This window comes from Podarcis erhardii (assembly GCF_964252035.2).
Source record: "Podarcis erhardii genome assembly, chromosome: 6".
In the NCBI taxonomy this organism is placed as follows: Eukaryota; Metazoa; Chordata; class Lepidosauria; order Squamata; family Lacertidae; genus Podarcis; species Podarcis erhardii.
This window is the reverse complement of record NC_138510.1, coordinates 48,860,763-48,884,706: the sequence shown is the minus strand read 5'-3', so window position 1 is coordinate 48,884,706 and position 23,944 is coordinate 48,860,763. Positions and strand designations below refer to the sequence as shown.

At 46.7% G+C, this 23,944-nt stretch overlaps 1 protein-coding gene across 1 annotated transcript in view; it reads right to left on the bottom strand.

Moving 5' to 3' along the window:
• The window catches only part of CPNE5 (copine 5), a 129,562-nt gene extending 106,974 nt beyond the window's left edge, over positions 1 to 22,588 (bottom strand). Inside the window, exon 1 of the mRNA XM_081866438.1 lies at positions 22,025 to 22,588. Within this exon, the coding sequence (XP_081722564.1) occupies positions 22,025 to 22,134 (110 nt within the window). The 5' untranslated portion in view covers positions 22,135 to 22,588. The remainder of the gene's footprint in view (positions 1 to 22,024) is intronic.
• Between the last annotated feature and the right edge of the window lie 1,356 nt (positions 22,589 to 23,944).

Below are 23,944 nucleotides of genomic sequence, written 5' to 3'. Positions count from 1 at the left end.
GTTGTTTAGTCGTTTAGTCATGTCCAACTCTTCGTGAAGAGTTTTGGAGAACTAGGGACTGCAATAGTGCCAACCTTTTGTCCTGGAGAAGGGCACATTTTCTGCATCCCATGGTCTCCTGCTGGTGTGCTCCCTGTGCTGTTGGACTGGCAAAGTACTGTGGTAAACACTCAGTTACCCAGGCCCAAGAGAAAGTGTTTGTGATGGTCCTGGCCCTGCTTCTAAAGACCCTGGTGATGTTATCTAACTGGGCTCCTTCTAGGCTCGAGTTTCTGGTCTTCTAATCACCAGTATCAGGCTCAGAGCCAGGAACCTGAGCTGGCTACATAGCCAGCAGCACCATAGCCTCTAACCTAGTATCTGAAGTAATGACAAATTCACCCAACATGCTTGGAAGCCCCCTTCAGACCATCTCATGCAGTGTACAAAGTTCAAGGTGGATCTGATACACCCAATGTTCATGGGCCTGTTGAGGTCAGGGCTGGCACATGTAGGGCTTCCCCCTAGAGGTTCCCTGCCCCCACCCCTGCCCAAATGTTGGGAGAGGGCTAAAATCTGGTAATAGCTGCTAGCCTAAATGGCTTTAAAGTGAGGTGATTGTTGTTGTTTAGTCGTGGCCGACTCTTCGTGACCCCATGGACTAGAGCACACCAGGCACTCCTTTCTTCCACTGCCTCCCAGTTTGGTCAAGCTCATGTTTGTAGCTTCGAGAACACTGTCCAACCATCTTGTCCTCTGTCATCCCCTTCTCCTTGTGCCCTCCATCTTTCCCAGCATGAGGGTCTTTTCCAGGGAGTTTTCTCTTCTCATGAGGTGGCCAAAGTATTGGAGCCTCAGCTTCACAATCTGTCCTTCCAGTGAGCCCTCAGGGCTGATTTCCTTGAGAATGGATAGGTTTGATCTTCTTGCAGTCCATGGGACTCTCAAGAGTCTCCTCCAGCACCATAATTCAAAAGCATCAATTCTTCGGCGACCAGCCTTCTTTATGGTCCAGCTCTCACTTCCATACATCACTACTGGGAAAACCATAGCTTTAACTATGCAGACCTTTGTTAGCAAGGTGATGTCTCTGCTTTGCAGAACTACCCCCCACCGAAACAAAACCTTTAGAAAAACCTTGAGTGCGGGGCTGAGATAAAGGCAGCTCAGTAAAGGCAGCTCAGTGGGAACAGAACACTGATTGACTGCTGGAAGGGAGGAATGGAAAAGGGAGCAGGGAGCGGAATGGATTATCATGGGAAAGGGCATAGCTGGCTAGGATCCTGAAGAGAAGCACTCCACACTGCAACATTTACCGGCACAAACTACTTCACACAAGCATGTTGTGAAACTAAAGTGCCCGCTCTTAACTTCTCAGGGGGTTGAATATAAACAAAATGATTCCTCTTCAAAGCACTGGCATGCTGCAAATGGGCTTGCCATCTTTTCACTGGCAGGGCTCCTATGCCCCTTGAAACCTGCAGGCTAGGTTGAAATTCAAGATTCTTTCCCATCATGGAGAAAACAGAATAAGGAAATTATGCCATACAACTGCCAAAGAGACCGAGCTTTTGTCAGGGAGGAATCATAACCACTATCAGCAAACTATATAATGTGATGAGGTAAAAAATAAACTCTACTGCAAGGGAGAGCCAGCTCATTTTCTCTTTGTGTTGCGGTTTGTGGTCATTCTGACTGCCAGTGCATTTCAATATGTAGAAGGCTATTTGCAAAAGAAAGCCTAAATCCATTTCAGCAGAACATAATTCATCACTGTAATGTGCTGGTGATTGATTTACAACCCAATCCTTTGCAAATTTACTCAACATAAATCTCTCTTACTTCCATGGGGCTTGCCTCCTCTCTAAGTGTGCATAGAACTGCTCAACACATATATCACCTTCAACTCCTAGGGGCCCAGGGCAACTCCTTAACCCCTCCCAATAAAATATTTGAGGGGGCTTCATACACACTCAAGGTGCTGGACATTGCCCAACTTCCAATCTCCTGTTGTAGGTACAATAATGTTGCATTAACGCCTGCCTTGGAAGCACTGCATCAGAGGAACTTTTGCTATGCACTTCTCATAAGAACTATGCAATAACATGAGGGCCTCTAATGAGCTCTTTAATTTTCTCAGACTCATAACTCTGTTTGCATCCCCCTACGCTATCAGCACTTCCTGCTGCAAAACTTTTTCCTCCACTTCCCTCTTGCCTTTGCACTTTACAAAGGGTGAGAAAGTCACCCTAAATATGATGACACGGCTGAAAATCTCTCTCCAGTATAATTTGTTTCCACGTTCCATGCAGTTCTGTTCAACCCTCCGTAATACAAGGTGCATAATTGCCTCCTTCTCCTGGGTTAACTCCAGATAATTAAGCCCATCGAAGGCATCAGCTTTTGTCATAAACAAAGTACCTTGTGATGATCTTCTGTTCTCTGTCACCAACTGCAGGAGAAAGGCTGTTTTAATTCTCTCCAGTTACTTTCCACATTTCCAAAGGGCTTCAACTTTGCTAGACTTTTTAATTGCTTCATTATTCACTCTGGATATCCTCTCCCTGTCATTTTTTTCCTCCAAACAACAACTCCATGGTTCCATGTGTAAAGTTAGAAAATAAGCTAAGACACAGCTACCAGAGTTGCCTTCTTTTGTAAAATCTGGTACAAAATGCATTGGGCAAAAGCACTACAGCTGGTCGATCCATTTGATGCCAGTCTCATTTAACATTTATACTTGGGAAATAATATTTGTCTTACAGTAGTGCCTAATGTGTGCCTAATCTCAAATTAATATCCCAATACTTAATGGAATGTCTCTGTCGACAGGAACCTGTCCATACCCTTAGATCAACATCTGAGACCCTTCCCCAGGTAGAGGAGATTGTGGGTGCCCAGTGGCACACACTGCTTGACCTCTGTCCACTGTTGCCACTCTCCAGTGCCATAGTGGAGACTGAGCCAGGGCCTCCACCAAGGGGCCTCTGTTGGGAACATGCTTCTGCAGCGGCAGTGGGGCAGTAGAACATGGGTGCCCACGTCCCATGGAGATGGTGGAGGCAGAGGCCCTGGTCCAGTCACTGCCACAGCCCCATAGAGAGGGAGGGAAGGCAGTGGTGGTGGCAGGCGGAGGCCAGGCAACCACAGCGAAAATTTTGTGGGTGCCCAGACACCCAGGCCCCCCCTGGAGATGGAACCAGTGCCTTGGGGTACCCGCTCTGAGGGAGATTCCGAGGATTGTGACAAAAGAGAGGGCATTTTCAGTAGTGGCAGCTCTGCCATCTGTGGACACTCTCCCCAGTGAGGACCACCAGGCACCAACTTTATATTAGTTTTGGAGTAGTCCTAGGATGAAGGGTGGTATAGAAATTTTGATGCTGCTGCTGATGTGTTGCTGGGAAGCCAAAGTCAATTGTTTTCTGCCTGTGCATGTGTCATGTGTCCCACATGTGACAGAACTCCATGTCTCCACTTGGCTAGGGGTGCTCTCATAACTGCAACTGAGTCCTGCCATTTAGTCCCACAGGGAGTAAAGAAACAGTGTGGAAATGCCAGCTTCAGATGGAAACAGAGGTGATAGCAATGCCAGGTTTATTGCTGTGTTGAGTCAGAATTTCAAGTGGGAAAAGTGGATTTTGTAGGCTTCTACATGTCCCTTCATTACTGCACCAAGGAGCTGCCGGATTTCTCCCTGTGTTGAAGCTGCAAAAGGCATCTGGGAAAGGCAGCAAGAAGTAATTGGAAATGGGCTAGAGCTCAGTGGCAAAATCACATGCTTTGCCTCTGCTTCCAGCCCTGTGGAAACCTCCTGTCTGCGACGGTGAAGAGCTGCTACCAGTCAATGTCTATGTAGACATAGAGAGCCAGAAGGATCAATGGGCTAACTTGATAAAGGGCAGCTAGCTATGCAAATCGCAAGAGATAAATGAAGTTCTACAAGGTAAGAACTGTAGTCTAACGAGAGGAGAGACGGTTAATACCACACACTGAACATTAATTTGTGCTTGATTTAGTGCTGCAGAAATTAACGCTTCTACAAGATCTACTGGAGTGTATATGCATATAACTTGAGGGAGGGAGGGTTTTGAGGGTAAAGTAATCTGTATATGACTAAGGAGGAAGGAACACCAGTCTTGTACATCTAAGCAAAATAAAAGCAATCTTCAGCCAACAGGAGGGGAAGGGGGGAAGTCCTTAGAATCAGAGGCCTTTTTTTCTCTTTGAAAAGTGAAGCCAGGCTGAACAGATCCAGACAGAGCTTCCAATTTCACCTGATCCAGTAACAGCAGCAGCAGCAGCAGCAAAATGTAGAATCATAGAATCATAGAGTTGGAAGAGACCACAAGGGCCATCGAGTCCAACCCCCTGCCAAGCAGGAAACACCATCAGAGCACTCCTGACATATGGTTGTCAAGCCTCTGCTTAAAGACCTCTAAAGAAGGAGACTCCACCACACTCCTTGGCAGCAAATTCCACTGTCGAACAGCTCTTACTGTCAGGAAGTTCTTCCTAATGTTTAGGTGGAATCTTCTTTCTTGTAGTTTGGAACCATTGCTCCGTGTCCGCTTCTCTGGAGCAGCAGAAAACAACCTTTCTCCCTCCTCTATGTGACATCCTTTTATATATTTGAACATGACTATCATATCACCCCTTAACCTCCTCTTCTCCAGGCTAAACATGCCCAGCTCCCTTAGCCGTTCCTCATAAGGCATCGTTTCCAGGCCTTTGACCATTTTGGTTGCCCTCCTCTGGACCCGTTCCAGTTTGTCAGTGTCCTTCTTGAACTGTGGTGCCCAGAACTGGACACAGTACTCCAGGTGAGGTCTGACCAGAGCAGAATACAGTGGCACTATTACTTCCCTTGATCTAGATGCTATACTATTGATGCAGCCCAGAATTGCATTGGCTTTTTTAGCTGCCGCATCACACTGTTGGCTCATGTCAAGTTTGTGGTCAACCAAGACTCCTAGATCCTTTTCACATGTACTGCTCTCAAGCCAGGTGTCACCCATCTTGTATTTGTGCCTCTCATTTTTTTTTGCCCAAGTGCAATACTTTACATTTCTCCCTGTATTGCCCAAGTGCAATACTTTACATTTCTCCCTGTAGTATTAATTTATTTGTTACTTACTAAAGCAAAGTGGCCATCCATCAACAGCTGGGAATTCAAAGACACAGATGGGAGGAGGAAGAATTATGAGACTGCTCCTCAGCTGGTACAAAACAGGGAACCTATGTTGTAGCGAACTGTGTTTCCCCTAAAATATATCAGACAAATCTATGACATACGACCCAGATTTTGCAATTGCTCACACAGTATATAGGCCAGTTCTATTACTATTAATATACAATCATAATAAATAAGAGCAAAAGCAGTTTCTTGGCACACTCTGGCTTTGGGAGGAATACAATGTAGGACTAAGTCACTGGTTACATCAGTGCAAGGATTTCTTCTTGCGCAATGTAATGTTCTCCTTCTCCTCCCCTCCCCTCCCCTCCCCTCCCCATTACCTTTAAAAGCCATTCTTGGGGTTCCCCCAAACTTCTGGAGCAGATCTGAGGATGGCACTGGGTGCACACAGGGGGCTGGGAAGTCATTCTACTCATGCAATTATTTAGTTGAATATTGCCCTTCATAAATACCATTATTTGCTCATGCCATATTTGGGATCCATTTCAAGTGATTGTGAAGGAGGTTCTGAGTTTTGACAATATAAATTCATTCTAACATGTTATCTCCCCTGTTTTTACTTTGGATTTTGGTAAAAACTTAATACAAAACTGTTTTAGCTTGAGTTTTATGTTTACTCCTACATGGAGCTTTCAGTGTGTTTTATTTTGCTCTTTCTTGATGAGGTCTGCAGACTGAAAGAGCTGGCCTCCATCAGCCTCCCCGTGGCCCCCACCTAGGAAGGGATGCCAGGGTCACTCTTTCGGCACTGAGCCCCACTTCTGCCTACGAAACAGAAGTGCTGCCAGTGAAAATCCTGCCAGTAACCAATCAAAGGGACTTTCTGGGGTGGGGCTGAGCCATCCCATGGCCACCATATGATAGAATTGCGCTTAATCCAGGCCTGATTGTTTCAACACCTCTAGGCTAGGGCAGCAATCTGCTTGCCCCTCACCTTCTGCTGGGCTGGGTGGGTGGGGGGTTGAGATTGTTTCCTTATTTAATAAATTGATGGCCATTCTATTCATGCCACCTGTACCTAAGTGAACTCTATCCATGAAAACATGGAATATTCTATCTTCACAACAACCATGTGAAGGAGATTAGCCTGACTGGCCCAGTGTGACTGGCCCAAGGCTACCCCAGGCTTCTTGGCAGGAATGTGAACTCAGCTCTTCCCAGCCAAAGTCCAGCACACCCTCTACTACATCACACCAATTCTCTCATTTTATCTTGCACACCTTTCAAGAAGTGTATCGACTCTTCCGGGAGAGTCAGAATCCAGTGATTCATCGGGATCACCAAATACATTCAGAGCACCAAAAATATTCTTCTAGAAAGTGAGGCAGTCTTATCTCTGCATCTATTAATTGGAAGCCACACGAGTCATTCAAATCCATTGACTTTTAGAAATGAAATATGCATAGTTTAACCTCACTGTTAACCCCCTCCATGATGCTGTGGAGTTCTATGGGGCTTGGGGGTAGCCATGGCAATAAAGCATTAAGGAAGAAATGTTATGCTGCATTTTCTGCCTTGGCAGCACAAGCTGCCCTGTGCAATAGAGGGGGATTAATATTCCTTGAAGAAGATCCAAGAGGGAAACCTGAGAGTCATCAGAGAAATGCTTTAATCCTATTTAAAGGCTTGTTAAGGCTGATGCTCAAAACTGGCACTGAAATTAGGCTTTTGCCCCCTTTCATATTTGCTTTGCATTAGAAGAAAATCAATCAGAATCCGGGTGTCTGGTTTACAGCTGTTGGAAGAGCGCAACTTCGAAGGCACGGCACCCACGGCTCTCTATCTCCTCCTTAATCACCCTCACAAACGCACAACCCAGAACGCCATCGAGTGAAAAACCCATCTGCTTTCATCCAGAGTCGGAGAGAAAGAAGCCTAGATAGGGAGATTTGTCAGTCCTGCTGTGGGCTCACTGGGATCTCAGCCTCCCCCTCCCTTCCCTTGTAGTGAGAGAGACCAAACAACTTGAAAGATGACGGAGGCTGTGCTTATTACTCCCTCAAGGATTTTCCAGTTAATGAGGCTGCCTCCCCTCGGCCCAAGCTCTTTACTCTGGTACCGTTTCAAGGAAGACCTCGGCTTGCTACAAAGGGCACTTTCTGAAGTTGCATTTTCAATTGCGCAAGAGTCTCACTCTCAAGTTAATTGTCTCCCAAGTATATGCCGGTTGAAACCGCTTCCTAAGGAGGAGTTATGAAATGAAACCAAGCAATAACTCTTGTAAGGAGAGAGTGGTTGCACATCTCACACAGAGCTGACTCGTGGGGTCTGCAAGGACGCAGCACCAGTCTTGTCTGCCAGCGAAGCTACAAGGTGTGGGTTACTCTGGGCCACTTTGCCCCTCTTGAAATGATGGAGATGTTCTGCCATTACCCAGCATATCCCATGACAGAGCTACCATCCCAATTGCAGCTGCAGACACAGCTGTGGTGTCACCGTAAATAGAGGTGGCAGGGATGCTCTGCTGTGCCTCACTGAAACGAGTCCTGGGAAGGAAGATTAATTAAGGAGGATGAAGCGAGTAAAGTAGAGAGAGGCAGAAGGGAATCATGCTGGAATTTAAGGGCGGGAAGCGCCTGTGGAAAAGCCAAGTACTTTCCCCCTTTGGGATCGATGGTCCTGTGCTGACAGCAGGAAGCCAGTTGCTCTTCCATCAGTCATCCTGATGGCTGCATAGACAAGCAGGGAGTCTCTTGCTGTGTGCTGAAGCTGGTAGCATGTGCTGACTGCAGAAACGGGCAGGGCATGTTGCAGACTTGAATTAAGCAACACAAAAATACTACAATAGCATTCCTCCTTTACATTAGAGGCTAGAATTGTGGTCCTTCCTCATCCCTGCAGTGCACCCCTGGGATTTGCCAAGATCTAGTAGAATCTTCATGACATTTGTGCAGCCATCCCATCAATGTCTGGTTGAGTAGGGATTTAACCCTGGTCTGCCAGGCCATAGATGCGGGTGGTGATGTGGTCTAAACCACTGAGCCTCTTGGGCTGGCCAATCAGAAGGTTGGTGGTTCAAATCCCCGCAATGGGGTGAGCTCTCATTGCTCTGTCCCAGCTTCTGCCAACCTAGCAGTTCGAAAGCATGCCAGTACAAGTAGATAAATAGGTACCACTATGGCGGGAATGTAAATGGTGTTTCCGTGTGCTCTGGTTTCTGTCACAGTGTTCCATCACACCAGAAGTGGTTTAGTCATGCTGGCCACATGACCCAGAAAGTTGTCTGTGGACAAACGCCGACTCCCTCAGCCTAAAAGCAAGATGAGCACCACATCCCATAGTCACCTTTGACCATCCAGTGGTCCTTTACCGTTTTTACCTTACCGAGTCCAACACTCTAACCATTACACCATACTGCCTCTCATTACCTTTCCCAGGCCTGAAGAGATATACAATAATAACCCAAACCATAGAAACGCAGTGAAAACATAAACCAAAACTTCCCATTCGTTCTTTCTTTTAAGCCAGAAAAGTGCAGCAGCAGCAGTACAAAGCTTTAGAGCCAAAGGTTTTTTGGAAAAGATAACTCTTCATCTTTTCTGAAAAGCCAACAGGGAGAAACAACTAAGAAACAACTGGTGACCTTCTTCTGGGAGGTTATTCCACAGCCTTGGGGCAATTTGTCATAAAGGTCCTGCAGATCCTAAAGAGCTGTAGGGGTCATAGGTTTCTAAGATGTGCATTTCAGGCCAGGCCACAAAGGACTTGAAAAGTTAAGAACCAGAACCATGATTTGGGCTCAGAACCTAATTGGCAGCCAGTGCAGCTGCAGACAATCAATTTGAATATGTTTCTGCATCCCTAAATCTGACAGGAGGCAGGTCTTGTATAGAACTCATTACAGCAGTCGATCTCAGAAGTTATGCCAATTTGGATGAATGCAGATATCTCTCTTTCACTACTCCATCAAGAGGCACAGCCTTCATAAATAGATATACAGTGGTACCTCAGTTTACATACGCTTCAGGTTACAAACTCCGCTAACCCAGAAATAGTACCTCGGGTTAAGAACTTTGCTTCAGGGCGAGAACAGAAATCGTGCTCCGGCAGTGCGGTGCCGGCAGGAGGCCCCATTAGTTAAAGTGGTGCTTCAGGTTAAGAACAGTTTCAGGTTAAGTACGGACCTCTGGAACAAATTAAGTACTTAACCCGAGGTACCACTGTATCCAATATTGCTATCTGTTAACTTAAAGCTGTGTAGTAGCAGGCATGGTGGAAAAATAGCTCCTGATAACCCTTGACACCTGCCTACCAAAAGGCAAAGGGGACTGTGAGAGCAATCATAGAATCTGGGCCTGATCTGATGGAGCAATTGCTACTCTATCACAGGTAAGACAGCCCCCATCTAGAGCATTAGGACCATCTACCGCACCATCTTGACTGGATTCAGTCGCTGATTGTTTGACCTCATCCACAGTAAGTGCAGTGAGACTTAAGAGTAAACATGCCCAGGATTAAATTGTCACTGACCTGTATCTCCCTTGAATGTTTCTAATGCACTTCGAAGTCATCTAAAGTTGTGGCCAATGTGACATCATTTAATTATGCAACCTGCTGCACTCACACAGGATCCCCACACGACTTGGAAGCTGGAGTTTCCAGGGCTCTAAATCAGCAGGGAGTCTATGCGAGAAGGTTCCTCACTAGGTCAGTGGCTCCTAACACACTAGCAGCATGTGTGTTGGGATGGTGTCACCTTTGCTCACTTGGATGGGGCCAAGGCAGGGCAAGGCGGTGGCAAAGTCAGGGCTTCACAGACACTGCAGCTGAGCCACTGCTGCCAATCCAGCAACAATTTAGAGGATGGTGATAGGGTTGTGCTTTCTTGACCTGGAGAAGCCCTAGCCTCCGAAACAGTTTGAACCTCATCTTCATCAGAGTCCTTGCACACTGCAAAATCCCCAGGCCATGACCTGTGGGGTTAAAGGGCTCGTCTTCACTCTTCTGTTGCCCAACTCTAATCGCACAGAGGGTGAACTTATGGTCCACATCTGTAGATGGGTGGAGGGTCAGCCATGCTGACCTTGGAATCCTTCTGCGACTTGTGGGGATGAAATACACTGATTTAGTGAATCTGATCCCTTATGAAAGCTCTGTTGAAACATTAGAGCCCTTCCCCCGACACTCTGGAGTGAGCCTTTCCATTTGCAAGGAGAAAAAAGAAGGTCAAATTTAGTAAAATATGGAGCTGGAAGCAGTGAAATAGCTTCAAAATATCCAAGCTTTAAGGAGAAAAATGAGATTTCCCCCCCAAAAACAGCTGGCTTCTTCATTTGCATATGCCAAAGGTCAAGTACTGAGATCACAGGCTGCTACAGGAGTGAGTTGTTACTTTGGGCTTCCAGCTGGCTCCCCAAATCAAATGTGATTTATCATTGTAATCCATTATCCTTGTGCATTATATATTATAGATTTGAATTTACATTCACAGCGTAGCTCTGCTGGGTTCCTTGCTCTTATTGTATTACTGAAATATTGGAATATTCTTTCTTTCGCAGCTGCATGCAATCATCCTGACTCCTTTTATAATCTGCTCTGCTCTTCTCCTTCCCTTGTGCGTAGGGACGGTTGCAGGGAGAGGATCTAAGTGGTGCTGGCCTCTCGAATGGGTTTAATCACCAGAAGAGGAATAGGGAAAACTTTGGCCCTCCAGGTAGACACCAACGCCTAGCAAGGCCAATGGCCAGGGCTGATGGGAGTTGTAGTTCTTGTACATAAGAACATGAGGAGTGTCTGCTGGGCCAGGCCAGGCATCCTGTTGTCATGGGGGTCACCCAGATACCTCTGGGAAACCAGCAAGCAGGACCTGAGCACAAGAGCCCTCTCCACTCCCTTTGCTGGCTTCCAGCAACTGGCATTCAGAAGCATCCCTGCCTCCAAGCCTGGAGGCAGAGCGTAGCCATTCTGGCTAGCAGCGATGGATAGCCTTCTCCTCCATGAATTCATTCAAGCCAACCAAGCTGGAGGCCATCGCTGCCTCCAATTTGAGCGAGTTCCCTAGTTTAATTATGCACTGTCTGAAGAGGCACTTTCTTTCATCTCTTCTGAGTCTTCCAATTTTCAGCTTCACTGGATGCCCATGCGTTCTTGTGTTGGGAGAGGAGGACTAAAACATTTCTCTGTCCATTTTCTCCATCCCCTCTGAGCAATGGGATTGGGCAAGTAAGTGGGCACTCTTGTGAGTAGGCTGGGTCTGCTTGTGCCTGTCCATGGGATGGTGCCTCTTAGGGGACAGAGGTGGGGTCCACTCAGCTGGTTCACAGGTGCAAGCCCCTCCCTAGTTGCCATGAAGATCTCCTAGCGGGAGCCAGAGCAGGGGCTGGTTCCTTCGTGTCTCCCTCATCAATGGCATCTGGTTGGCCACTGTGAGAACAGAGTGCTGGACCAGATGGGCCATTGGCCCTTCTTATTTTCCTTCCTGCCACTATCATCCCATTCCTCTTCCCACCCCCACCAGTCCTGCCAAGGAGTTTTTGTGGGGCTCATGGCACAAATGACTATCAGGAAAGATGAAACTGAGACTAAAAGTGGGGTAGAAGAAGAGCTGACGGTGTTGACCTAGTTTGGGGTTTTCCTGTACTTTGTCGATTGGGTAAACCTCAGAGTTGCTAACAAAAACAGAAAACAGAAAAACCCCACCATCTTTCTGCATTCACTCTTTGGGGAAACACAGAAGAGGAGACAATGCTTCTGGCAAGTCCAGACCTGATAGCAGCTACATTTACACATTATTTCTCCTCCAAAGCTCAGTCACCACCTCTGTGACTGAGAAGCTAGTAGCTAATAGGAGTTGCTGACTGCCACAGTGGCGTGATGGAGGGGGCAGCTGGATTTCCCTTGCTTACCAGTAGCAGTCAGAAGCGGCCGCAGAGGCAGGATATGTCTCAGACATCACCATGCATGCACACAGTCGCTGAGTGGCAGTTCAGTCAGCACAGGGCAAGCATATCAGAAGGAATTAAACAGAGCGCTGGGCAGCTCTTTCGATCGGGCAAGCAGAAATGTTTGCCCTGATGGAGTGAGCTGCTCTCTCTTCCCCCTGCAGGCTGTACTCCCAATCTGTCCTCAAGACAACTGAGGGGGTGCAGGGGACAAGTGGGAGGAGGGGAGAAAGCCCCATTACACGAGTGGAAGGTGGTGGACTCTCCTTCAGCAGAGGTTTTTAGACAGAGGTTGGATGGCCATCTGTCAGGAATTCTTTAGTTTTGATTCCTACTTTGAAGGAGGTTGGAGCAGATGACACTTGGAGCTGCCTTATAACTAACTCTACAATTCTAAGCCCTTGCAGAGGCAGAGCAAGGTCTGGGCGGTCCACCCCAGGTGTCATCCCTGAGGGAGGGGTGACAAAATCCCGGCCGGGCCCAATCATGGCCGGGCTGGATTGAACCCCCCAGCCTGGCCAGATCGCACCCCCAGACAAGCCGCCATGCCGGATCACATCCCCCCTGGCCTAGCCGCCATGCTGGATCACGCCCCCCAGCCATGCTGGATCACCCTGCCCCCTGAGTAACAGGTGGGTGGTGCACCATTACCCTGCGCTCCCAATTGGAGGAGGCAGGCAGGCAGGCAAGAGGACAGGAAGGAGGCAGGCAAGCAAAGGGGGTGGGAATGGGCACCACACTCCTGTCCCGTCCCTCCCTATGTGCGGCTTGCCCTGCCCCTGGGCGCGCCACCCCAGATACCCAAGAGGCTTTCTTCCGCCACTGAGTCCTTGCACAGGGAGGGCTCATTAGTTGAAATCCACCCTCTGGGCAGCATTCAACTACGTCTACTCAGAATAGACCTATTGAAATCAGTGGCCCTAACATAGTTATGTTCATTAATTTCAGTGGATCTACTCTGAGGAAAAACTAGTTGAATGCTTCCCATGGTTGTTTCCTGGCTAGTTTCCCTCACGGACAACAACAGCTTATGCCAGGGCAACTAGACAGTGAGCAACCATGTGTCTGCGCCATGCTCAAAGAACCACCACTGCTTCTGCCACCTGCTGTCTGCTACCAATGTAGGCAGGAATCTTCCTCCACCTCAGAATGACCTGCTATAGCAGTCAAGGGTTTCTCTCGTTGAATGGCTTCACCAGCCACTACTGGTATGAGTTAAATGACTCTATGAGAGTGACGTGCCCCAAAAGAACTCAAGCTGTCTCATAACGGAACAAACATATAAACTTATAAACTACAGGACTCTCCTCAGAACACCCTATGCACACTAGCTCCGGTTGGGGCTGATTCAACTATAACAGCCAATATACATACACAGATGACTGTAGTATATATCCTCCTCCTCCTCAGGCACACAAAGTGGCTCTATCATATATAAATTAACACCAGGAATCACTTATATGAAATATCTTCTTCAACACTGACAGCTTGGGTTGATAACAGTAAGAGGAGTTCCTTTTTTTGTCCAAGCTGATCTTGGCCAGCCGTTCCTTTTGTGGTTTAATTTGTTTGTGTGTTTGTTTTCCAGCTCAAACTCCACAGGGTATCATTGCAAGAGCGAAGGCATGGTTGGTCTGATTTCTTGTGATAAAGAAGGCGCATTATTTAATCAATCCCATTGTGCATTTTTATTATTATTAGGGGAGAAAAGGGTAAATCGCAGGAGGAATCATATCTTCTCCCAGTGCTTTCCCTGGCCAAAGTGTCAGAATTATTATTTATTATGATTATTATTTATTGAATTTATATGCTGACCTATATCCGGATGTCTTGGGGAGGTTCACAGAATAAAACCAAAATATAAAACCACAAAATACATAAGAAGAAGAAGAAGAGTTTGGATTTGATATCCCGCCTTTCACTCCCTTTAAGGAGTCTCAAAGCGGCTAACATTCTCCTTTCCCTTCCTCCCTCACAACAAACACTCTGTGAGGTGAGTGGGGCTGAGAGACTTCAGAGAAGTGTGACTGGCCCAACGTCACCCAGCAGCTGCATGTGGAGGAGCGGAGACGCGAACCCGGTTCCCCAGATTACGAGTCTACCACTCTTAACCACTACACCACACTGGCTCAAAATAATCAAAATTAAAACATCAACCCAATAAACCCCCTCCCCAAAAACCACATTTTTAAAGTGGTGCAAACAGGTGGCCAATTAGGGAGATTCAAAGGGTTCTCCATTACAGAAGGGTTTATATGTATTTTTCTTCCAAAGATGGTACTAAAATTGACAACTCATATTTCAGGTATTATGAGAGGTACAGACTCAAAAGGTTTGTCTCCTTAAAGCCTCATTGAATTAAGTTCCAAAATTTGGATCTATTCCCTTCAATAAGAGTGAGAAACAAAGATTTCCAAAGATTTCCAAAGATTTCCATAATGCACATTTTTTCTCCCTTATCCATGTTTTATACTCTTGCCATTGCTGTTGTAGAAGAGAAATGTGTTAGAACTATTAATATGGGAGGAAAGGTGGAAGTAGCAAGGAAAAAAAAGTTTGCCAAGATGTCGAGTTCTAAACATGGAAAACCAAAAGATCACCAATTTGACACACTGAATAATAAACTGCTTAAACAAGAGAATTCCTTTTTTAAAAAATCTATTGAAATGTACAAAAAAGGAAATGGTTAAAATAATGCATTAAAAATATGAAACCTATTGCAGAAAGAAGGGCCACCAAACTACACAGCACAAATGACAGATATCTGAATGAAAGATGTCGCCAAGGCAATACCAACACCTGACTTTTTCTCTCCCCCCAGGTGTTAAATCTAGAAAGAAAGAAAAAATCCCATCACAAATGGAAGTGCCAGCAGAAAAGGTTTCAGAGCAAATTGATAGGTTAAACAATAATAAGAGACCTGTCCCATACAATATTCACCCAGGGGCTCTGAAAGAGTTCAGATACGAAAAATCGTTGAACTGCTCATTCCAGTTTGTAACACAAGACAGCATCTATCTTGGTATCAAAGAACTGGAAGACAGACAATGCCACACAAATCTTCTTAAGTAACATCTGATGTAAATGCAGGGCAGGGAGGATAGCAGTAATGATCACTAGAAGCAGAGAGATGAAATTCTTGAATAGAAGTGGCATATTGAAGAAGAAGACGACGACGACGATGAAGAGATAAAATTCTTGAATAGAAGTGACATGTTGAAGAAAACTCAACATGGGGAAGGCCCCATAACTCAGTGGCTGAGCACATTAGAAGAGACTTGCTGCATCAGACCAAATTCTGTTTTCCACAATGGTTGACCAGATGCTTATAGGAAGCACACAAACAGGACATGAGCACAATGGCCTTCTCCTGTTGTTATAGCCAACTAGTATTGAGGCATGTTGCTTCCGATTCTGGAAGTGGTATATAGCCATCATAGCTAGTGGTGACCAATAGCCCTTTCCTACATGAATTTACCTAACCTCACTTTTATATGCCTGTTGTCTTTGTCCATGGAGTTTTCTTGGCAGGGATACTGGAGTGGCTTGCTGGTTCCTGCTCCAGGTGGATCACGTTTGGTCAAAACTCTCCACTATGACCTGTCCATCTTGGGTGACCCTGCACAGCATAGCTCATAGCTTCTCTGAGTTATTCAAGCCCCTTCGCCACGGCAAGGCAGTGATCCATGAAGAGTCCCATGGACTGCAAGAAGATCAAACCTTTCTGTTCTTAAGGAAATCAGCCCTGAGTGCTCACTGGAAGGACAGATCGTGAAGCTGAGGCTCTAATACTTTGGCCACCTCATGAGAAGAGAAGACTCCCTGGAAAAGACCCTGATGTTGGGAAAGATGGAGGGCACAAGGAGAAGGGGACGACAAGAGGACGAGATGGTTGGACAGTGTTCTCAAAGCTACCAACATGAGTTTGACCAAACTGCGCGAGGCAGTGGAAGACAGGAGTGCCTGGCGTGCTCTGGTCAATGGGGTCACAAAGAGTTGGACACGACTAAACGACTAAACAACAACAACAACAACCACTTTAAAGCCATTTAGGCTAGCAGCTATTACCAGATTTTAGCCCTCTCCAAGCATTTGGGCAGGGGTGGGGGCAGGGAACCTCTAGGGGAAGGCCTACATGTGCCAGCCCTGACCACAACAGGCCCATGAATATTGGGTGTATCAGATCCACCTTGAACTTTGTACACTGCATGGGATTGTCTGAAGGGGGCTTCCAAGCATGTTGGATGAATTTGTCATTACTTCAGATACTAGGTTAGAGGCTATGGTGCTGCTGGCTATGGAGCCAGCTCAGGTTTCTGGCTTTGAGCCTGATACTAGTGATTAGAAGACCAGGAACTCGAGGCTAGAAGGAGCCCAGTTAGATAACATCACCAGGGTCTTTAGAAGCAGGGCCAGGACCATCACAAACACTTTCTCTTGGGTCTGAGTGTGTCTCCCACAGTACTTTGCCAGTCCAACAGCACAGGGAGCACACCAGCAGAAGACCATGGGATGCAGAAAATGTGCCCTTCTCCAGGACAAAAGGTTGGCACTATTGCAGTCCCTAGTTCTCCAAAAGGGAGCAGAGCCTAGGAGTGGAGTGGAGGCAGAAGCTTGAAGGCCTCAGTTTCCTTCCAACCCTTGTCAAAGCAAGTTGCCCACTAAGAGCTCTCCATGGTCTAAGGCAACTGATCTCCTTTGTCCCCTGGGCTCCTCCACAGGACCAACAAATGGACTTTGAAGCCTCCTCGCAATTGAAAACACATTGTGGGCAGGTTTCCAAGCACGTTCAACTGAACCTGTGTATGCACCCCCTTCAGACCTTTGTGCTAAACATGCAAAGGACAGGAATGAAGTTGGGTGGGGCCAGCATGCATGGGATATTGGGGGCAGGGGTGGGATTCCTGCCCCACTCTATGCATTTTACCCTTGTGTGTTCAGGCCAAATCCTTGCAAAGGGCCTGTGTGGTAGCGAATTCCATAATTTTAGGTGCTAGGAAAGATTTCTAGCTGACGCTTTGGAGAGCAAGTGTCAGTCAGAAGACAAAAATACCAGATAGAGAGATAGATGGGTTAACTCAGAGTAATGCATTGAAGCACTGATCATGGTTCACAAACGTATTACAGCTGGCCTATCTTTCAGTAAAAGGGTTCCATTTAATGGTTGTGTGGAAGAGAGAATGTCTGTGGTTGGTGCTCATCACATCACATAGCTTCAGTTTTTGGGAGGGGGTGGGCAGAACCCTGCTGCCACTCCCCTCTTCTGCACAATCAATGCTGAAAGGTTAACAATCCTTGTGCTCTAGCTTCCTTGGGTTAGGAAGCACTGAGGTTCCTTAGTTTAAATGTACAATCTATTAACTCTTTCCTGAATGCCTTTGACTTAGTGGGCTTTGTCCCATCAATAGTCGAGAGGCTTCCCTCCTAATGCAGCTTCAGTTGTTGGGACCACATGGGAAGGGGGAGAGAATTAAACTTCCCCTCCACAACTCCTATGCTCCCACTGCTACACAAGCCCCCTTATGGCTGCTATTTTACATGTTTAAAACATATGCAAGTCTATTGCATTCACATAGTTTGACCCAGATATACCCAGAAGCAGAATGACCTCCCTCCTGCTGGGTTTTTGTGTGGCTGGCAGTGCAAGGACCAGATCTCAACTAGTCAGGAGCCCACTAAGAAAACGCGTTGTGGTTACAGAACTCTTATGAAAAGAACACACTGCTTTGAAAGATCCAGCAATCCTCCTTCACAGTGGGCTGTAGTTAGATCTTCAGGCACCTAATCCCAGTGCCTGGAACTCTAAGCTATAGCCCAGCAGGATGCCAAGCTGCTGGAAATTGTGGAAGAAGAGATTCTTCCCTATGGGAGTTATAGATATACGTATAACCCTCTTTGACTGGAGTTTTTTCTGGCCCTGAGCATTACAAGCAAAAAGATAAAGGAGCCTCAGTTTCACCTGTTGGGCTGTTATTCCAGATGTTGAGTGCACAATGAGAATCTCAGAAAACAGGAGCTATGCGAAACAGCTGGGGTTTGGATGAATTTCTAGCATCATGTAATTGCTGTTAATTTGCCAAAAGATCGCTCTAATCCTTGCTGCTGTAGCCTGAATTCCACACTGTGAAATTGAATGCAAATGCATGTAGCAAAATATCACAATTCCATTGTGAGCATACGTATAGACCACGTGTGTTTCCAACTAGAAAAGTCAGTCGATGGCTGAGTGGACCCAATAGCTAGGTTTTCTCGACTGCACATTGAAAAGCTCTTCATTCCCTCATCATTAAAAAAAAGGAAGAATCTATCCTTATGAACCAAATTCCCTGTGGTATACAAAGAACAAACTTTACTGGAAGTTGTGCCCCTATCTCTAGCAGGAAAAATAGAGTAAGATTCATGTCACGACCCACATCTTTTGTTCCATTCAGAAACTGGTGAGCTTTCATCGAGACCACTCTGAAACCAACACATCTGATTCACTGGAATGAATTCACACTGTCCAAAGGCTGATCTGCAAATTGAGTTATCTGCAAGCCATCTGATGAATGAAAGGAGATGCGTTTCAGTGGGAGCATATCAGTAAAGCCTCCCAATAAGGCACTTGCTAATATCCAATCACAACTTGGCACTTTTCAGGTGCAGACATTAAACATTACTGATGGTATTTAGATCTATTATTTTCCTGGAAGCATTCCACCAAACAGCAGCAAATTTCCAGTACTATCTATGCATCATTCCACAAGTGAATTACAGACATTTCCAAATAAACCACTATAATCAGGTGTACTTTTCATTTGTTCTTGCAATTTAATTAACCAGAAACAATTTTACTAGTTAACGTACAAACAGATAACTGTGTCTATTGGAAAGGAAAGGAGGGAGAGCTTTGCCTGTTTCCCTGCTTGGTCACCTGGAGGCAATTCCTATTCACCACAGGTCACCAGGTGAGTGGTTATTTACAACTTACAAGCCTCTTTTAATTCCCCTTTAAGAAAGCAATCTAATCACAAGTTATGTTCTAAGCAAGGCTATTTTATATATGAAAGAAACATCCAGAGCTACAGATAGTTCTCCTTAATTCTGCATGCAGAGATTTGTTTCCATCTATGATGCAATACAAACAAGAATTACAGCTGGAAAAGTTTATTTGTTTTTTATTCATTTCATCAAATTTATATACCAGTTATTTTGTTTTTTAAGCCCCCACAGCATCTGTATTTTCTCCTTCCCAGAAGGCCTGACTACAACCTGAAACCTGCAAAGCACTTGAAGGGCCTCCTCTCACTCTCTGCTTCCATCTGAACATGTTTAACACTAAGGGGGCCTTGCGCAAACGTGTGTTCTCCCTCAGAAAGTGGGGCATGGATGGCTGAAGGAATGCTGCATGCAAAGTTCCATTCCGATTCAGTTCTGAACCCATTCACTCCACTTGGCTTGGATTGCACTGTTAAGAAAGCATGACGGCGTGTGATTCAGTCTGGTGCTTCCTTCGTAATAGGCCTGCTAATTATATGCAGCTAGAAAACACACAGAAAACCCTGTATCTTCTCCAGGCTGAAATGAAGATCCCAAATGATACACTGCTCAAAGGATATGCTCTGCTTTCTGGGAAATCACGAAGGCACTGATGGGAGATGTAGTCCAGCAACATGGGGTATTAATAGATAATAAATAAATAAATAAATAAATAAATAAATAAATAAATACCACAGGTCCCCCATCCCTGCTAACCTGGAGCACATCACAAGACCGCATTATTGTATCTGTTAAGTAAAGTGGAGTGACTTCTCTTTCCCACCCACCCTGCCCCCAACTGCTCACCTCCTTCTCCCTACCAATTGTACGTACAGCATAACTATCTTGCATTAATTCCAAACTCCACAGCTGGGCAATACCCTTATTAAGTCCAAGCAAAATGTCTCAAAATAGCGAGCAAGCTTTTCAAATTGAGCGGAACTTTTCATTAGCCTGCACATAAAGCAAGCAACCTGATGAAGGCTACAGAACTCAAAAGCTTGTTCATAACCAGGACCATTTCAGTTGGTCCTAATAAATATATTGCCCAGCTGTTGACTTTGGTGGTAGTTATTTTTCGCTTATGGACAAAAATGGCTTCCTATACTTTTTCAGTCTCATATTAAGAGATCTAGCAGCATTTTGCAACATTAAACGTTAAAAGGATGGATCTATGGCAGGGGTGGATAAAATGCAGTCCTCCAGATGTTATTGAACTATAATGCCCATCATCTGTGACCATTAGCCATGCTGGCTGGGATTGATAGGACCTGGGAGAGTCCCCCTATTCTATAGTTTGAGAAACGTTTTGTGTAAAAGTAGTTCAGTTTTAGACATCTGTGCAGAACAATTCCCTGCAGCCCTTGATCAGCATGAGCTTGCCAACAACAACAAAAATAATGTGTGAAATCTTAAAGGTGCTGTCTATATTTATATAGCAGTAAGATTTACATATTGTAAAACAACTCATGTTTTGGTGTTCTATATAAATGTTGTATTTGTGGAGCTTAGTAGAAGAGGAATTTATTCCTCACTGGATACATGTTCATTTCATTATCAAATAAGAGAAATTTTCTCCCAGGGTTTACAAATATAACATAGGTAAGTTATTTCCTTAAATTAATTTGTTGCAGTTGCAGCAGTGTGGAAGCTACAGTTTGATAAAAAGGTTCCTTAGAGACTAAGTTAAGCCCCTTGTCCATCTAGCATCACTCCAGATGTTGATCTACATCAGGCTTGGATAACATGTGGCTTTCCAGATGTTGATGGAGTACCACTCCTGTCATTACTCACTACTTGCCACACTGGCTGAAACTGATGGGAGTTGGAAGTCCAACAACTGTTGGGGGGCCACCACAGAGGTCCACCCCTCGTCTTCTCCACCTGGAAGCTGCTCTCCCAGACCTCATCCACAGTATACATTAAAAGCTGTATCATAGCACTTTAAACAGTTATGGCTTCCCTCAAGGAATCCTGGGAAGTGTAGTCCGTTAAGGATCCTGAGAGTCATTAGGAAGCTCCTAATCCCCTCCCGGAGCTACAGTTCCCTGGAAAGAAGAACTGAATATTATACCATTTTGAGGACTGTAGCTTGTGGAGGGGAATAGGAGTCTCCTAACAACTCTCAGCCCCTTAAACAAATTACAGTTCCCAGGATTCTTTGGGGGAAGCCTAGACTGTTTAAGGTGCTTTGATACTGCTTTCAATATAGAGTGCAGGTGGTCTTGCCTAGCCTCACCACCAGCAATGCCAAGAACTGAGCCTCTGCTCTCAATGATGAGCAGAGGCTCCGCCACAGAGATGTGGGTCAGTTCTGAAGGTACAGCTTCACACAGTTCCAGCAGGATGAAAATCAGCTATCACAGGTCTAGAGAGCAAGAAGAAACAGCCCAAACACCTCCATCACAATCTGCCTCCTTTTGTGAAGAGTTCTGAGCTCAGTATACTTCTTGAGATATATGCAGTGCCTCACCTACAAAAGTTGATCCAGCGATTCTTGAGGCATCCTTTCCTCCTGCACCAATAGCCTTGCTATTGGGATCCGGACCATGGGCTGTCTACTCAAGAACAGGTAATGTGCAACAGAGACCCCCAATAACATCTACCATCTCAAGTTCTCAGACAAGGCAACTGATGCCTGGATTATTTCTATCTTCTGTGACTATGCTTCCCCCTTAACTCAACCGCGCCTTTTCTCTCAAGTTTCCAAACGCTTTCCAATCGGCCTTTCAGAATCCCAGCCGAATTATGGGGAGAAGCAGAAACTTTGAGCAAGCAAGCGGCAAATTGCACATCTTTCCCCTCTCGCTGAAAATCTCTCCCAGCAGCTGCTAGCTGCGCCAGGATAAACTTGCTGCCTTCCTTTACTTGGAGCTGTGTGCGCCCCCAAAGGCAACACCACCCCGACCCACGCGTACACCTTGCACACGAGCCCACGCGGCCTCCCATTTACCTGCAGGAGACGGTGACCTCCACTTTGGTGGCGGGGATGCTGCCGGTGAGAGGGTCGAAGTCCCGCACCGACGCCATGTCCTCGAGTTTGTCCAGAACGTCCTCCTCCATGGGGGCTACGCCGGAGAGGGCAGCTATCGGGGCTCGACGAGGCTCCCGGGCGCCGGCTTGCGGGGCGTGGAGAGTCCGATCTTGCTCGCAGGGAGCTCTCGTCGGCTCAGCAGGCTCGCCCTCCTCGCTTTGCCTCGGCGCTGGAGGCGAGGGTGTGCGGTGTGCGAGAGAAACAACCCCGGGGCTTGGAGCGAGAATCCGGGCGCGCTCTCCCCGCGACACCAAGACGCACACACAAATACACCGACCCTCCCTCTCCCCGGCGATCCCCTTCTCTTTCTTTCCTGGAGTCCGCGGAGTGGGATTTCGAAGGAGCTCCGCCCCCTCGCAAAAACAAAATCACGGGGGAGCCGCAGCCCAGCCCAGCCGCGCTTCGGCGGGAGGGAGAAGGAGCCGCTTCCCCAGTTTCCTGCGCCCAGCGCAGGGGAGGGAGGCTGGGAGTAGTAAGAAGGCTCCGGAATCCAGACTCCGCGCGGGGAGAGTTTGCCAGACGGGGCGGTCGCTTCGTTGCGCGTGGTCTATCAGGGGTTTCTGTTTCTTCTTTTCCTTCACCCCGTGGCGCTGTCTCGAGGGAGCTGCCGCCGGCGTCTTGCGAGTGAGAGGGTTTGTCTACGTTCGGGCATGTGGGAAAGGATGCGCATGGGGCTGAGGCTGATGGCATCCTAGAATCGTAGAGTTAGAAGGGATCCCGAGGGTCATCTAGTCCAACCCCTGCAAAGCAGAAATCTTTTGCCCAGCCTGAGGCTCGAAGCCACCACCCAGAGATTAAGAGGCTCATGCTCTACTGCAGGGGTCAGCAAACTGCAGGGGGCTGGTCCACTGTCCCTCAGACCTCGTGGGGGCCCGGACTATATTTTGGAAAAAAAATAATGAACGAATTTCTATGTCCCACAAATAACCCAGAGATGCATTTTAAATAAAAGGACACATTCTACTCATGTAAAAACACGCTGATTCCTGTACCGTCTGCAGGCCGGATTTAGAAGGCGATTGGGCCAGATCCGGCCCCTGGGCCTTAGTGCACCTACCCATGCTCTACTGACTGAGCAATTGGGGGGGGGGGGGGCTTTCCCACATCAGGGACTCTGGCTTCTGGCACAAATATAGGAAGCTGCCTTGTACTGAGTAAGACTATTGGCCCATCTAGCTCAGTAATGTCTATGGTGGCTGGGAGCAGGTTCTCTGGGGTTTCAAACAAGCGTCTTCCCCAGCCTTGCCTGGAAATGCCAGGATTGAATCTGGGGCCTCAAAAGCAGATGCTCTACCACTGAGATGGCCCTTCCCATAAATGAAACATGTCACATTCTGCTGCCCCACTGCTCTACTCCAAGGAACCATGCATGTGACACATAGGATCATGACACGCTCATAAAAGGTAAAGGTAAAGGGACCCCTGACCATTAGGTCCAGTCGTGACCGACTCTGGGGTTGCAGCGCTCATCTTGCTTTATTGGCCAAGGAAGCCGGCATACAGCTTCTGGGTCATGTGGCCAGCATGACAAAGCCACTTCTGGCGAACCAGAGCAGCACACGGAAATGCCGTTTACCTTCCCGCCAGAGCGGTACCTATTTATCTACTTGCACTTTGACATGCTTTTGAACTGCTAGGTTGGCAGGAGCAGGGACCGAGCAACAGGAGCTCACCCCGTCTCGGGGATTCGAACTGCCAACCTTCTGATTGGCAAGTCCTAGGCTCTGTGGTTTAACTCACAGCGCCACCCGCGTCCCCATGACATGCTCATGCACGCACATATATGTCACATGATTAACATTCATGGGTAACTCCATACACAATGACAATATATAAAAT